The sequence below is a fragment of the Typopeltis vanoorti genome, chromosome 18 (assembly GCF_054136105.1).
Source record: "Typopeltis vanoorti isolate ZY-2024b chromosome 18, IOZ_Tvanoo_1.0, whole genome shotgun sequence".
In the NCBI taxonomy this organism is placed as follows: domain Eukaryota; kingdom Metazoa; phylum Arthropoda; class Arachnida; order Uropygi; family Thelyphonidae; genus Typopeltis; species Typopeltis vanoorti.
Window position 1 is genome coordinate 19,070,988 of NC_143566.1, and position 17,891 is coordinate 19,088,878.

General features: G+C 33.7%; 1 protein-coding gene across 2 annotated transcripts in view; it reads left to right on the forward strand.

The window, feature by feature from the left end:
* Positions 1-17,891, forward strand: part of aPKC (protein kinase C iota type) — a 380,150-nt gene that overhangs the window by 151,138 nt on the left and 211,121 nt on the right. For both annotated transcript variants that reach the window (XM_090408542.1, XM_090408543.1), the window contains one exon: positions 318-449. In XM_090408542.1, coding sequence (XP_090264668.1) covers positions 318-449 — 132 coding nt within the window. The remainder of the gene's footprint in view (positions 1-317; positions 450-17,891) is intronic.

The following is a 17,891-nucleotide window of genomic DNA, read 5'->3' on the forward strand; positions in this document are numbered from 1 at the left end:
AAGCAGACCCATCTACTTGGCCTACTAGGCCAGCAGATAATAATTGTGATATTATTAATAGCACAGTTATTATTTATAGCCCAAAATAAATTGCTTTGGTATAAATACAAGAAAGGATATTATACTACATATTTGTGCACAGTATCATTATACACCTTTAATGCATGATGTTTAGTTTTTGTTTTGCATGTAGAATTTTTGATTTCATACAGATTCACTAATATTTTCACATTTCAGTTATGGTTTCACATATAAGTAAAATGTTTTAGTGCTTATTTTTAATTTACCGCTCTTTTCTTTATTTACATTTTTTATAGAGAGCATTTTGTGCCTTTTGTAATGATCGTATTTGGGGTCTAGGAAGGCAAGGGTTCAAATGCATAAACTGCAAACTAATGATACACAAAAAATGTCACAAGCTCATCAAAACGCCGTGTATGGGATCATTGGTAAGTATATTTTTTTCTCAGCAGATTTGTATATCCATCATGTTTTCAGAGTGGACTTCATTATTGCAATTTTAGAATGGTTTGTCATTCTCATAATTGCTATTCATTTAACTTTGGTAACTTATGAAGAACTACAAGCTAGAAATTTCTTCAGTCACATAATTCTTGATTTTTTTTTTCTTTCATAATTTTTCATCCTCTTTTGACTTTTCAATTAAATTGGTTGCTGTGCTGTTTTCTTTCATCTCTGATACATAATTTGTTTCCTTACATGTTCCAAAAAAAAAAAATTCATAGCATCTTCGTGTTTTTGACCCTCAGAAGCAAACTTTCTTGTTCAAAATGATGATTTTGATCTTCAGGTTCGTTTAATTTTGCTTTTGTTCAAAAAGCTCCATGCTTATATATGAAATTCCAAAGCTTTCTCTGTGCTTTATCTTTAGGAGAAAAGTATGTTTGAAATTAAACTTTAATATGTTTCTTTATGTTCCACACGCATTTGTGATATGTGGAGATTCTGCTCCACTTTGACTGTTCTGTTATTTTTAGTGTATGTGTCATTAAAGCTGGAAGAATGCAGTTTGGATTATCAGCCAGGATTATAAAGAATATATATATATATATATATATATATATATATATATATATATATATATATATATATATATATATATATATATATATATATAGAAAGCATTATAAAAAATAACTGTGGATTATTACTTGGAAAATAAAATTTTATTCATAAAATTCTAACTTAGCATACTGTAGTCATCTAAAGTATATGAAGTCATGAGTTGAATTATAGTTGGGATCTCTCGTGGTATTGATTTAAAATAAACACACACACACACACACACACACAGCATAGTGAGCAGTGTTAAGCACACATCACACAGCAGGAATATATACAGTCCATAGGCTCTGTTTGGATTAGAACAGTGCCTTTTTGTTTTTCCATGAGGAACATAATCTTATGAAAATATTTTTATATGCGATTTTTTTTGCTTTGAAATGGTAACATGCCCCAGAAGTCCAGGTACCTGATGTAATTTTTATGTTCCTTGTGATGAACAGATCTTAAAAATTGTCCAGAAGTAAAAGTAAACCATAGGTGCAAGGGATCTAATAAACTGGTAATGCCAGAAGAAAGTTATCCTCTAGAAAACTTACCTCACATGCTATCATATTTAGAGCAAAAATTCTATGAATAAAAGTTATTTTTTTTATTCAACTAATCTTCAATTACAGTAATACACCCACCTTATGACGTTTTTTTTTACAACAGTCTGCTAGTATGATGCTTTACAATTACGACCAATGTCCATTTATGTGATGTGTCACATTCTCTCATATGACAGTTTTACCAACACAACACTGTCTTCAGTCAAGTGATGCATAGCATTTGTGAACTCGATATACACAACATTGTTGCTTGCTACATCTCTGGATTTTGATGTTTTGCTGTGAATTTTAAATTGTTTATAACTTATTATTTTATTTTATTGTTAACAATGGCAGATAAAATTCAAAATAAGGGTGATGTTGCTCCAGTGAAAAGAAAACTATTAACTTAATACATTATATACTAAGATTAAAATGATCGAATTTAGTGATTATGGTATATCAAAAACTGAAACAGGTCATAGACTAAACTTATCTCACATACTGTTGTTACAGTTGTTAAAAAAACAAAGATAAATTTCCAAGTAAAGTGAAAAGCACTACACTAGTTAATACTACAGTCGTCTGTAAACAAAAAAAACTGTATTGCCAAAATGAAAAAACTTAATGGTATAGATTGATTACCAAACTGGTTGGTGTGTTTCCTTAAGCAAAGTTATTCAGAATAACTTTTTTGTTTGTCTATCTGATATAAATAAATGCTTTATATATATCATTTACACACAAATAGGATGCATGTAATAGTTTAATAACATAAAAACGTTATTAATGTTTTTATGTTATTAAATTTCTAAGTTGGTACATCTGTCATAAGCATCCTTGTGAAATTGCAAGTCATTCTATCAAAAAATTCTAAGCAAGTCATTCTATCTGGAAATCACTTTTACTTCAGCTGTCTGAAGTAAAAGTGTTGTCTGTATCCCTTGAAATTGATAAAATTGAGTATCGTGCAGTTATAAAATTCTTTGTAAAAGAAGGTTTAACACCAAAAGAAATTCATTCGAAGTTCATAAAAGTTTATGGGCACTTTTCTCCTTCATTTTCAACAATTAAGAAAAGGGCTGCCGAGTTTAAATGTGGCCGTACCAGCCTGGAAGATGATCTACGTGAAGGACGTCCAAAAAGTGTAACAACACCAGAAATCATTGATCAAGTGCACGATATGGTATTGGATGACTGGCGAGTCAGAGTGCGCGAAATTGCTGACACTATAGGCATTTCAAAAGAACACGTAGGATATATTTTTCATGAAGAATTGCTAATGAAAAAGTTTTGCATAAGATGGGTGCCACACTTGCTCACAGCAGATCAAAAATGTACTCGCATGAAAATCTCAGAACAGTGTTTGGAGCATTTTAACAAGAATAAAACTGATTTTGTGCATCGATTTATTACTATGGATGAGACTTTGATTCACCATTACACACTAGAATCCAAACTGCAGTCAAAACAGTGGACAGAAGCCGTTGTTCAGCGCCAAAGAAGACAAAGTCGATTCCATCAGCAGGAAAGGCCATAGCATCGGTGTTTTGGGATGCTAAAGGCATTTTGTTTATTAATTATCTTGAAAAGGATAAAACAATAACCGGAGAATATTATTCCGATCTTTTAATCAGACTAGACGAAAAAATTCATTAGAAAAGACCTGGTTTGCAGAAGAAAAAAATAAATCATCTTTCATCAGGACAATGCACCTGTCCACAAAGGTGTTTTTTTGGCAATGGGAAAATTAAGGGATCTGCGCTATGAATTGTTGGAACATCCATCCTATTCCCCAGATTTGGCTCCCTCTGACTTTTATCTCTTACCAAAACTAAAACTCTTCCTTGCTGGTACTCGTTTTACTTTGAATGAAGAGGTGATTGCAGCTGTAGAAGGGTATTTTGCAGATCTTACCGATCTGCAAAATACCCTTTACCTACAGGGACAAGATAATGGTGCTGCAGCATTGCTGGAATAAATGTATTAGTCTTAAGGAAGATTATGTTAAAAAATAAAAATAATTTTGAAATTATAAATTCATTTTTTCATTGTTAGGCCAAGACCCTTTCAGACCACCCTTGTATGTTGGGTTCTAGATCACCATCTGGAACCAACTTATTGCAGAAGATCAGGTTATGCCTGTATTAATTTTTGTACTATGAACCTAATGTTTATGATGTGTTTAAGAGGACTTTTTAGGTATAAAAATATATTTTGCATTACAGAAAAAAAAAATGTCCCACAGATTGCTGAACATAAAAACTTTTAAACAATTATTGAATGCGATTGATTTATTTCTGAAAATGATTAATCATTACAGTATTAAAAGTGTTTAATGATTTAAACACTTTTCAAGCCTTCCTCAAGAAGTATTCCCAAACAACTGCAACCTACAGCTCTTCAAAAAAAAAAAATCAATAAGATTTTATCTTAGCCCTCATCTGTGCACACCACACATGGAAGTGATGTGCCTATAGGTGAGTCTCTCATAAATGGAATGTGTGTGTGTGTGTGTGTGTGTGTGTGTGTGTGTGTGAGAGAGAGAGAGAGATAACTGATTTACTTGGCTGAGAGACATATTTTTTTAAATAGATTAAATGACTGAGAGGTAAAAAATAGAAACACTATTTTAATTTAAGTAAACTGCACAACTAGTTTTGTCTTCTTAGAAGATATTTTCGGGTGCATAACATGAGGGAACTACCAACAAACATTGCAAGAGAAAAAAAAATCTATACATTAAAGCATTAACGTATTAACTTTTGAAGCTGTTCTGGTTATCTCTTCATTGTTGAGCATGCTTTCAAGGTCTCGTGAATGCCAATGTTGGATAGCAGTGCTATGACAATCTGAGAATTTCTGAGGTTATTGTTCAGATATATTTCTTTAGATTCTACATTTCTTTACAGTTCATCATAGTATAGAAAGATATTTTCCGATTTGTCCCATATGACTGGATGAATGTTAGTTTTTGTCGTTAGTGTCAGCAGAATTCAGGATGTTGTTTGACAGAGCACTTGCTATGGTGCCGTATATGACGTCTCTTTTATGTTCCTCTAAACGTAATTTGATGAATTTTTCTGTCTGGCCAAAATATGGCATGTTGCAGTTGCATCAAATATGGTAAACACTGAGATATTTCAGGGTTATGTTTTGCTTGGGCATACTGAACAAGGAATAGAGTTTAAGTAGAGGAGTGAAAGAAGTCTGGATGTTATATGTTTTAAAAATTTTAACAGAACAGAACTGATATATGGTAGGGATATGTAACCTTTTTCACTATTTCTGTCTACAGTTATAGCAAGGATGTGAATTAAATAGTAGTTTATTAACTGTTTGTTTTGAATAACCATTTTGCTCTGAAAGATTGTAAAAAGAAATTGAAGTTCTTTGTTAATATCTTCTTCTTCACAGAGGATGGAGCGAGCATTTGCCTAGCTTAGAAATAATGCTGAGTTTTTGAGATGGATAGTGATGGGACTGCACATGGAGATATCTATTGGTGTGAGTTGGTTTCCTGGAACAGAAGAGAGCCATCGGTCTCTAATTCTGCAGCAAATTGCATTTTTGAGTGTTGACTGTTAAGGTTGTCTAGGAAATTCTTTAAAAAAAACTTAGGTTCATGACTCCAGATTAGGAAGATGTCATCAATACATCTTTTCCACAATCTACACCCTCTGTCCAAAAAGAAACGGAACTTTTTGAAAATAGAAGAAACTAGTGACGCCACCTGTTGTATCTTTTTGTTGTCGAAAGCGGCAACCTTCATTAGTGTTGTGTTAACTGTTTATGACATTTGTTTCATTAGAAGCCGAGTTATAGTGCCAAGAGTGACAGTGTGTTTGACAAATGGTCGGAAAATGAGTTTCAAACAGAGAGCTGTGATTGAATTTTGTGTTAAACTTGGTAAAAGTTTTACCAAAACGCATCAAATGCTTCAAAAAGCATAGGTGATGAATGCTTATCCCATACTCAGGTTTACGAGTAGTTTAAGCGATTTCAAAGTGGTCGTGAGATGCTTGAGGACGACGAAAAGCTGGGCCATTCAAAAACTGGACTGAGCGAAGTTAACATCCAAATAGTGCGTGATTTCATCAAAAAAAAACCTGAAATCGTCCAGGAGATTGATTGAAGATGAATTGGGAATTCCATAATCAACTGTGCACAACATTTTGACCAAGAGTTTGGGCCTTTGTAAATTGAATTTGTGGTTTGTTCCTCACAAGTTGACCAACGACCAAAAAAAGTATCGAATTGAAACTGCAAGAACCTCATTAAAACCACGCGTAAGGACTCAAACTTCCTTGAAATGATCGTTACTAGTGACAAATGATGGAGATTCATACTAGTGACGAATGACGGGCTCATACTCAAAACATAGTGTTTTGAGTAGGAGCCCAAAACAAAGCATGAGTGTGCTAAGTGGAGACCACCAGAAGAGGGCATCCGAAAAAAAGTCGCTTGGAGAAGTCAAAGTAAAGACAATGCTGATTTGTTTCTATGATTCCACGGGCATTATTCACAAAGAATTTGTTCCGCATGGCCAAATGGTCAATGTGAGTTTTATCTCGAAGTTTTGAAGCGATTGATAGCGAGAATTCGCTATCAATCGCATAGGGCATAAATATCGTGATGCAGGCAACTGGTCACTTTTGCACGATTGCTCCATCTCATCGTTCGAACATTGTGAGACAGTTTTTGAGCAAAAATCAACTTTGTGTGTTGGATCACTCGCCGTATTCACCTGATTTTGCATCCTGTGACTTCTTTCTCTTTCCCCAACTTCATTTGCCAGTGAAAGGAAAGCGATACGACACCATTGAAAACGTTCAAGTGGTAGTAATCACGACCCTCAACAGTATCCCAAAAACCTATTTAAAAAACTCATTTAATGAATTAATTGACCATGCCAAATGCTGTATCGAAGCTGAGGGAGAGTATATTGATTGAAATAAATGATTCGAATAATTATAATTGGCCTGTGTTTTATTTTCTATCAAAAGTTCGGTTTCTTTTTGGACAGAGGGTGTAGGTTTCTATGGGAATGAAGAGATAACTTTTTCTTCAAACGATTCCAAATGTAAATTCGCCAGTATGAGCAATTAAGTGTTGCCGATGGCTAAACCAAAGTTTTGTTTGTAAATAGTGTCTTTAAACTGGAAATAATAGAAGTAACACAATGGGTTAATAAAGACATTACTTTTTTTTGATAATTTATCAAACAGAGCAAGAACTTCTTCTGTAGGCACATTTGTGAAAAGGGAAAAGATATTAAAACTAGCCATAATTTCTTCTTTTTGAATATGTAGGTTTTTGACACTTAAAACAAAATCAGTCGAATTTTTCAGGAAAGAGGAGCTCAAGCTGAATAAGCATTTTAGGAATTTGGCTAAATACTTTGAGAGTTTATAAGTAGGTGAATCAATGACTTCCACAATTGGTCTTAGTGGAGTATTTTCTTTGTGAATTTTTGGTAATCCGTATAATCGAGGGATTAAAGGAGAAAGTGAACGAAGAGAATGAATCGAATATTTCTACAAAACTGTAGTCGTTCTTAGAAGGTAGTTTGTATGGCGTTCACAAGTTGGATCTCTGTCACGAATAGAGTAAGTATCTGTTTGTAATAATCGGAACATTTTGTTGTTATATTCTTCAGTATTCAGGATGACAGTGAAGTTTCCTTGATCTGTTGGAAGAATTATATATTTGCTTTTTTTTTTTGCATTTTTTTTTTTTTTTTTTTTTCTTGACATTTTGCTGGAGAGCAATTTTCTGTAGGAGGTTTTGCATTGTTGATAATAATGGATTCCATAAGGAGTAAATTAGCTTCTTGAGTAGGAAGGAAAGAGGTAGCTTTTTCTATTTTAATCAGTAACAGCTCGTTTGGAATGGATTTTGGTGATATCATGAAATTAAAGTTCTTATTAAGAATATTCCTTTCAACATTGGTGGAAAGGTTGTAACTCGATTTATTTACAATAATTTTATCAGGAGAGAGTTGAAACTTTGATTTAGATGATTTTTCTTGTTCTTGCTTTAGAGCTTCAACCATTAATACGTTAACGCTTTGACGTATAGGTTTTTTTCTCTCACAATGTTGGTTTGTAGTTCCCTCATGTTATGCACCCAAAGAAGTCTTCTAAGAAGATAAAACTAGTTATGCATCATCATCATCATCAAATTCCTGACATGTACCCTCAAAGGGGTGTACAGGATATTATAGTACTACATGAAAAATTTACCTCATTACTAACTTCCTATCTAAAATTTTCTTCCAAATCAGTCTGCTACTTGTCAAGACTCCAACATCATTACCAGATCTTATATTTCTATCATCTAAGGCACTTTGTACCATATCAATCCACCTATATCTTGGTCTTCCTCTGAGTCATTTTCCTCGCCCATTCTGTTCAAGTGACCATACCACCTCAGATTAGTTCTGCTAATGCATTCCTGGATGCCGACAATGACAATTTCTTTCCTAATATCTTCGTTTTTAATATGATATTGCCATTGATTCCATCTGTTTACGCCTCTAATCTTTCTCAGGACTCTCATATCTGCATTCTCTAGTCTTTGGTCAAGTGTTTTACTTCTGACCCAGCTCTCAGATCCATAAGTTAAAACTGGTTTAAACACTGTCTTGTATATAGCTAATTTAGTGTTCCGAATAATTTCTCTCTCATTCCATATGAATTTATTCAATTGACTTCCTACAATACCAGCTTTGCTGATTCTGTTGTCTATTTCTATATTTAATTTACCATCTCCAGTAAAAATCGTGCCTAACTAGCTGAAATGTTTCACTTGTTCCACAGGTTCTCCATTCACAACACAGTTGACATTTTCAATGATTCTGCCTATTTTCATTGTTTTTGTCTTTTTATTGTTGACCTTCATACCATATCTATTACAACAGTTATTCAATTTAGTCAGGTAATGTTGCAAACTTGTAGCTGATTTATTTAGAAGTATAACATCATCCGCATAAAGCAAAGAGCTGACATTAACATCTCCAATTTTGATATCATGTTTAATACCACTTTCCTTCATAATGTGATCCATATAGATAATGAATAACAGAGGGGATAATGTACATCCTTGTCTGACACCAGATTTAACATTAAACCATCTTCCTGTACTTCCTTTAATTCTAACTTCTGACTTGCAACTCAAATAAAGACAAAGTATTGCTTGATATAATGCCCCATTGACACCATATAACTGTAGCGTATTGAATAGCTTCTCTCTTGGCACCTTGTGGTATGCCTTTTCCAGATCGACAGAACTTAAATACAGATCTTTGTTATATTCCCGAACTTTCTCAACTAATTGTCTTATAGTGAAGATCTGATCCTGACAGCCTCTGTTTGGCCTGAATCCAGCTTGTTCTTCACCTAGCTTTTCTTCCACAATTCTTCTCAACTGTTTCTCAAGTATACTAGCATATATCTTACACAGAACACTCAGTAGGGAAATACCTCTGTAATTCTCACATTCAGTTTTATTTCCCTTTTTATACATGGGTAATATTAGAGCTCTACTCCAATCATCAGGAATTCGTCCCTCTGTCCAGGCGTTCTGAACTATGCAGTGCAGCCACCATAAGACATTTATACCACCATACTTCAGCTTTTCTGGTCGAATATGATCTACTCCTGCTGCCTTTCCACATGTCACCTTTATCATCTCTAACTTCTTTTATAGCACTCTTTCCTCCATTTTTAAGCTTCTTCAACAACCACCAGAATATCTTACCACCTTCTTGATATTTATTTTCTATGTTCTTGCCAAAGTCCTCTCATGACTTTTGTTTAGCTAGTTTTACATGGTGTTTAGCTTTCTTACATTTGTCTCTGTATTCTCTAAGAGCACAAGTTGACTTATTTGCCAGGAACTTTTGATATGCTTTCTTCTTTCCTTCACTGCCTCTTTCAGTTCCTGTGTCTGCCATGGAGTTTTGATTTTTCTATCCTTGCAGACAACCTCACCACATAAATCTCTGCCTGTATCAATCAGAGTTTTCTTCAAGGTTTGTCACTGAATCTGCAAGGTTTGGTTCTTGTTCTCAAACTCTTTCATTTTTTCTTCAATAATCTTTGTGTATTTTAGTCTACAGTTCACATCTGAGAGCTGCTCAACTTTTATTCGCTTTTTAACTTTCTTACATGGCATTCTTTTCAATATGAAATTCAATTTTATCCTGCTGCTCAAGACTAAATACTGATCACTTCCAATTTCAAATCCTCTGCACACTCTTGTGTCCTGCACCACGGAGAAAACATCACTATCAACAATAACATAGTCAATGAGACTTTTCTTATTCCTAGCCTCTTCTCTCCATGTGAATTTGTGCACATTTTTATGTTGGAACATGGTGTTAATAATAACCCGTCCATGTCCTGAGCAGAAATCCAACAGGTATTTGAGATTATTATTAGCTTTGCTCTTTTCTCCAAATTTTCCTAAAACATTTTTGTATATCTGACAATCACTTCCTACTCTGCTATTTAGATCCCCAACAAGAACCAAGTTTTCCTTTTTCATTGTGTCAGTAGCTTTCTCTAGAGCCTCAAAAAATTCCTCCACTCTTCTACCTTAGTAGAGCCTTCTCTGGACCATAGGCACAAATAAGTCTCATTGTCCAGTTCCCCATTCTCATATTTGCCCACATTACTCTACTTGAGATTGCTTGCAATTCAAGAAGATTAGACTCATATTTCGTGTTGAATACTATGGCTACTCTTTCTTTTCCTTGATTGTCATTGCCCGAATATAACATTTTGTATTTATTGCTCAGAAAGATCTCACCAGTTTTGGTCTTTTTTGTTTCAGTCACCCATATTATGTTGATCTGGTACTTATCTAATTCCTCAGCTAGCTCCATTTCTTTGCCATTCATGCTTCTTATGTTGATAGTACCGATCTTTAACTCTGGTGATGTTGATTTGGGATGTGCTTTCAGATTTGTTCCAGTAGCTGACTTTTCGCTGTTTGCCCTGGTGAAAACAACGGAGGCCTTGTTTAACTGGGCGATGCCCCAGCCAGAATGAAATTTTGTCATGTTGTACCATCATTTTTTATATTGGTTTAAGCCAATAAGAATACAATTTGGTTGGTTAAATCCCAAATTGCCAGCCCATCCTTGTTTGTTCAGTATCCAGGTAGATATTCAACAATGCAGTTTTCTTAAAATAATGTTTCTATTTTTTTTATTTCTTGGCTTATAGTCATGTAATCTATTTCAAAAAATAAATAAATAGAAAAAAAAAAAAAAAATATATATATATATATATATTCATTTTTCTAAATTAATACTACTAATAGTACTAATAAACTAATAGTGCTAATCATATATATATATTTATATATATGTGTGTGTGTGTGTGTAAATATATATATGTGTGTAAATATATGTGTGTGTGTAAATCAATCTATATAAATCAGTGATATGGAGAAAGATTTGAAGGGGGATATTCAGTTTTTTGCTGATTCTGTAAAACTGGGGAGGGCAATGGTTGACGAGAGTATAGATATCCCTCAGAATGATTTCAATAAATTGGCAAAGGACAATGATCGTCAATTTAATGTTGCAAAATGCAAGGTTATGCATTTCGGATTGAAAGAGTTGCTTACTGTGTATTACTTTAATGGTACTGGATAGCAGGAAATTGAAGAGGCTAGAGACTTTGGGATAATGGTGGATAGAGAGCTGAAGTTGAGAAGGCATATTGCCTTCTCAACTTCAACTTTGAGCTATTTTACCAACTTGCAAAAGTTGGTAAAATTGCTCAAAGGATTACTTGGATGTTGAAAAATGCGCTAACATATAAAGATATTAAGGTTATTGTCCCTCTTTAATTAGACTATGGTTTGACTACATCTTGACTACTGTATGCAGATTTGGTCACCTCAGTTTCTTGGGGATTAGGAGGTGGTAGAGAGGATTCAGAGATGAGTGATCAAACTTGTGATAAGCTTATGGAAAACACTTTTAACCCACACATCCTCAAACTTTCTTCTATGAGGAAAGGTTAAGGGTGTATAAGTTAAAGTTTGGTTGATAGACAGAGAAGAGGAGGACATGATAGAAACCTTTAAGATATTAAAACAGTTTTATAAAATTGAAGCAAAGGAAAGTTTTACATATATGACATATAGAGATTAAAGATGCCAAGAAGTTATATTCTTGGTTTAATCCTTTATCCAAGTGTAAGCTTGGTTAAAAGTTTTAGTGTAACCATACACTTGGATAAAGGATTAAACCAAGAATATACTTTCTTGGCATCTTTAATTTATAGTATTACCAGGTGGAAAAACTTTCAGAGAGTTAGGAATCATCCATGGGAGTTGTGTAAGAGTGTGGTTAGTAAGGATATGTGGACTAGATTTTTTGCATGGAGATTAGTAAACGAATGGAATGGGTTGCCAAAATTAGTTGGGTGCCTCAACTTTAAGGAGAGATACGATAGGTTTGTTTTGTGTATAAATGTTAGTGTGGATCTCTCACAATGTGTCTCCAGACTCCATGGAGATACCGTATTATGATAATTCAATATATTTGTTATATCAAACAAAATTTTAAAAAATTACTAAATGAAGTAAACAAAAAAACAGTGGTTAGATTAATAAAAGTGGTTGATTTTTTAACATTGTGCTTTAAACATAATGATTTTTTAATGAAATATAATTAATTATAATACATGTCAAGTAACAATGTAATTTGTAAATGATGAATATGCATAACTGACAAAATATGCAAAAAGGTTGCATGCTGCCTTAAGGGCCACAGGTTCCTTATCCCTTGTCTACACTAACTTCTGTTCATTTTTCTGTTAGTAATTTCTAGCCAAACAGATTATAGGGCTCTAGCCTTGATGTAAAAGTTTTTTTTTTCTGCAGAGGTCCAGCCAGTAGTGTTAGAATTGTCCTAATTAATGTTACTTTTACATAGTATGTGTATTGTAACATAGTTTGTTTCTTTGTATATATGTGTATACTCCAGACGATTACCAATTCAGATGACCTTCGTATCAATCCAGATTATTGATATGAAGGTCAGAATGTTGAGTGATTATTTTGAGTTGTGTTAAACTGAAGTTATACACGACTTGCACATGTCACAAAAAATATATATAATTTTATTCAAAAATTTCAATATATTTCATTTAACGTTATGTGGACATCATCAGGAGCTTGTGTCTTGGTACCAGCTGAAGTATATGATTATACTATTAGAGTTCAATGGAACAACTGTAGGAAATTGTGTAGATAAAAAACTTATGGACAGTTAATAGTGATCGCTTCCGAAAACTTAAGAGATTGGTACACAGTCTGATCGGTCGAGATTCAGATAATTTTGTATCATTTTGCATGTCTCAAGGAAAAGATGATCGAATCTGAACTTTCTGAAATGTTTTTGTCTGGTTCCAAAGAACTCTGTGTACTGTCAATAGCATCAGAAGCAAAACCTGTCTTGTTGGATTCCAGAAATGTGATATAGTCATGATATTCTTCAATTCTAATCAAGGTTGAACTGACAGTCTGTCCAAAATAGCAAAGATGACACAAGCAGGGTAATTACAGACACATGGTTAGGAAAAAGGTGGTAATGTATCCTTTGTAAGATCCTGCTTTCAAGCTGGATTGAAGGAAGCATATAGTTTGAATTTATGAAGAATCCATGCTTCTGAGGTTCCTTTAAGGTATGCTATTGAAATTCTTTTCACATCAGATTGTAGTCTAGTAGAAGGAATTGGTTATCAATAATTTTTTGAATGGTAGTTTTGTTTCATCCATTACTCATGAGATTACTTTTAATTTTGTTCTGTTCATTTAGCAAAATGGAATCAGATATATGAGCATCATGTACAAGACTCTTGATACTCATCTTCTGTGATGAATGATTGTGAGAGGATGAGCAAGTGTATCAGTAAAAGTTGGCTTCTAATAAACTGAGAATTCAACATGATCTGTTTGGTTACGAATTAATCCAAAAAGAGTAATTGCTTATTGGTTTCACATTCAATGGTGAATATGTTTCAGGATTACAAGGAGTTTATTTTCTCTACAAACTGAAATAATTCTGACTCAGAGTGGAATCAGACTAGAAATATATCAACAAAACATAACCATATACAAGGTGAAGAAATAGTGTGAGTTGTTTTTCTAGATTCTCCATAAAATAATCAGCTAAGGTTGGTGAGATAGGACTATCCATTGCTGGTCTTTTGATTTGTTTGAACAATTTATTATGTCATCTGAAATAGCCTGCATTGATTGTGAATATCTTCTGGGAAATCAGATTCTAAAAAAATCTATTTTAGTGGTGTGTTGGTGAATATCAAAAGAAACCATAATCTTGTTATTACGCGGTGTTGTAACGTACTTCCTAGTTTTGAATCCGCCATCTTGTTGTAAAGTTGTTCTTAATAAAATCAATTAAGTGCTGGTTGATTACTAATCAAAATATAGGGAAATTTATATTTATACTGCACCACCCTATATTCAGATTAGCCTATGTAGAATAGTAGAATCAATCTTCAATTAATTTAGCAGTCTCATTAATCATATAGGCCAAATTTAATAATTTACACTTAAGGCTCCCGCAAGATCCGAACTTTTTATGAATGGTGCAATGAAGAAGATTCAGCACACACAATATTGAAATCAATAAAACAAAACATTTAATACAAGGTTATATGACAACTACATAAATTATAACTCCAAAAATAAGTTAATACAAATAGCTTAGTTCTTCAGACACTAAACTCATAGTTCTCCAAATAATAAAAATTGTTCGTACAGTTCAAAACTTCAGAATTTCTTAGTAAATAAATTTACTAGTATCATTCAGCTGCACTCTATAATTTAACATTTAGTTAGCAAGCACTTATTAAATTAATAATGGCGGTAGTTATTACTTCAAGGGGAATTACTTTCAAGTTTCAAACTGCGGCTAAACTCAGCGAAATGCCACAGTAAATGTTAGGATATTTGAGACCGAGCTATCACTTAAATCTTCACACTGAAATAAAAATAAAGTAGGACTGTTCTTACTGAGATTAATCCTTTGCACGTCAGATTCAATGTGAGCACATTTCAAAACTACATTCACTTATTACTCCAAAGCAACACTATTCAGAAGAATTCTTCATGGAGATAACTGAATTATTATTTATCGCGCTGCACAAATCTTGACGGACTTGCTATAAGGCAGAATAATTATTCCATGTTTACTACTGCATAACAAATTGAGATTTGCATAATCCTTCAAAGCAATATAGGAATAAGTAGTAATTCTAGAACTTAGTGAAATTATTCTGAATTTCCTATTAATCTTCCGGTCTTTAGTTAATCCTATTTCGGCACTAAATTCTTATTACTACCACCGCTGACTTTACTCTCAGCTGCCTATAAGTTTTCTTCTCGTCTCCGTAGTCTACTCGGTGCTTCTCTATGTTCCTGCCCCTGAATGTTCTGCCCTTGAGTGTCCTTGCTTACTTTCACCTCTTGTTTATATACATTCCTTCTTCCCGCCTAAACTTGTTCACTCGTCCAACTCATAAGCTTGCTCTTGCTCGTTCTATTTTATTTCTGTCTCCATGGCAACGATCAAAACAAAACGTAAACATAAGCATTACATAAGATTATACCTTTACATGCAATAATGAAAAATAATAATAAAAAAATATTATAGTTACATACATAGAATATCTTATAATATTACTGAAGGAACATATCAATAATATAATAGGTATTTTCTACAGAGTCCTTTCATTAACATAACATATATTAAAATTATATAATTAAATAACTGATAGAATTCAAGGAAAATACATGAATAATAAATCTTAAGCAAGAGACTAACAAATAATATTTAAACAAGTCTTGCTTAGGATATGGTAGATTATGTTAAATGTGAATGAAGAATAAAAACATACAAAATAATTTCATTCACAGTTTAACATTTGTTTGAACAATTTATTATGCCATCTGAAATAGCCTGCATTGATTGTGAATATCTTCTGGGAAATCAGATTCTAAAAAAATCTATTTTATTGGTGTGTTGGTGAATATCAAAAGAAACCATAATCTTGTTATTATGCAGATATAGATCTTTTATTTTCATTTAAAAGTCAATACTGTTTTTACTATGATGGCTAATGTGCCAGTGAGATTCCAAAAGATGATGAGAGAGAGAGAGAGATACAGTTCACTATTAGGTGTAGTGGGTTGCCATCCTTACGTATTTCAAGAAGACCATACAGATGAGGCGGTTGGGTATGTTGAGAGGTAATGAATTCAACATGCCCGTCCACCTCTTCTCTATGCGTCTTCATGCATTGGCTGACTGTATTGGCTCTTTCACTTACTACCTTGCAAAACATCTTTTTCTCATCAATATCTGAGCTCCACATGAATATTGGTGATTGTCTGGGTCAAGTCCCCTGTTATACCAAAAATTATTTCAGTTATTCAGTTAGAGCTAGTGTTATGTTCGAGGAATTGAAAACAGTAATCAAACCATGGGACAGGTGTAGAAATCAGAGTTCATTCCAGTTGGTACTATTGTAAAGACATACAAGCATGAGCCTGAGCTTGGCTTGTTGAAGTAAAATCTTTGGGGAAAAGAAAACATGAACAAGGTTATGATGAATACCAAGAGGAGTGTGGATGTGTAGAGTATATTTGGTGGGAGAGCTTTTAAGAAAAGATCCAGGTTGAGAGAATGGTAGAGATTTTCTGAGGTTCTGGTTGCTGTTAGTAATGACCCAGTTTGTGTTGGGTCATTACTACCAGCAAATACTTAAGCTTTTTTTTTTTTTCTTGCTTGATCTCTGAAGTTACAGAAGAGAAGCCAGTTTAAATTATGAAAGTGAAGTCTCAAAGAATATTATCTCACTAGATGCTAGTGTTTACAGTAGAAGTAAGTCATTAGACAATAGAAAATCAGCCTTTCAGAGATTCTTTTGATAGATTTTTTTTTTTGCTATCCTGTTTGGCCAACTGGAATTATCTGCTCTAACCAATAGGTTCTGCATTTGAATCCCACCTTTAGGTATGGATGTAGATGAACTTCGTGGCCCAATGTAGACTGTCCTGAAAATTGTAAGTGTGAAGGGGCTTGAAAGAATTTCACATTTCAGCCTAGAGATGATAGCAGGATTTCCTGAGAATTGAAGAATTAGTCTGCCAATGGCACTATTCTACCATAAGATTAGTCTTTCATGCACATGCTATTTACATGAAGATAATCAAAGAGTTTAGACTAGTTACAGGAATTGATAATGGCAGTAGATGAAAGCAACAAAGTGTGGCTAGGAAAGTTTTTGATCCAGAATAAAAATGGGATTCAAAGTGTTGCATAGAATATCAGCTGTGAAGTGTGCATGCACGACCCTTATGAAATGTTCTTGTATCACCCTTGTTTTTGGGATTACAAATACAGTAACTAAGACTATGATGCAGCATACTATTTCTGCTAGTGTTTATTCTGAATGGTTTGCTTGTCTGTGGAATGAAAACCCTGAGTTTCTGGGTGTAAAAACTGCAGAATAAATAAGATTATTTACTGGTTAGACTCTCAGATAGCCAGACAACCTACAGAACCACTTTACCTTAAAATGGAAGAGGAGGTTCCCTAGTTAGTGTTGAATGTGTTCATAAAACATTACCTTTATGCTAAAGCATAAAGCATATCACTTATTAAAACAACTTAAAAATTCAGTGTGGTTAGAGGATTGACACTGATAATAATTAATAAAAAGCATGCTTTAAAATTATTTTGAGAGTAGATGGTGGAAGGGAAGAATAAGGAAACAAGTATTCAGAGCTCCATACTTGTTGAGTTGATTCTTTTTGTATTTTATGTTGCATTGTAGGATTAGTTTAGAGCAGTGCTCGCCAAAGGGGTCGATATCGACCCCCTGGGGTCGACAGAAAAATATAAGACTTCATTGTATGGGTAATATTTAATTCGGTTAACTTGGATTACCTCCATGACAAAAGACATGGAGGTAACGACAACGCAATTAAGAGTGAATCATGGGATCAGTACCTCTATCTTACAGGTCCTATTCATGGACCTGTAAGATGGAGTAAGGTCATGAAAATAGTTACTGAGGCCAATCAAGTAGGCCAAAATGACGTATTTACCAATAAACGGATGTTGGTGGTTCCTGCCGGCCGTTGCAGTGGGAGCGAGATTGCAACACGTGTGTAGTTCTTATTTACTGATACTTACAAGTATTCGATACCAGTCTCATTTTTGCG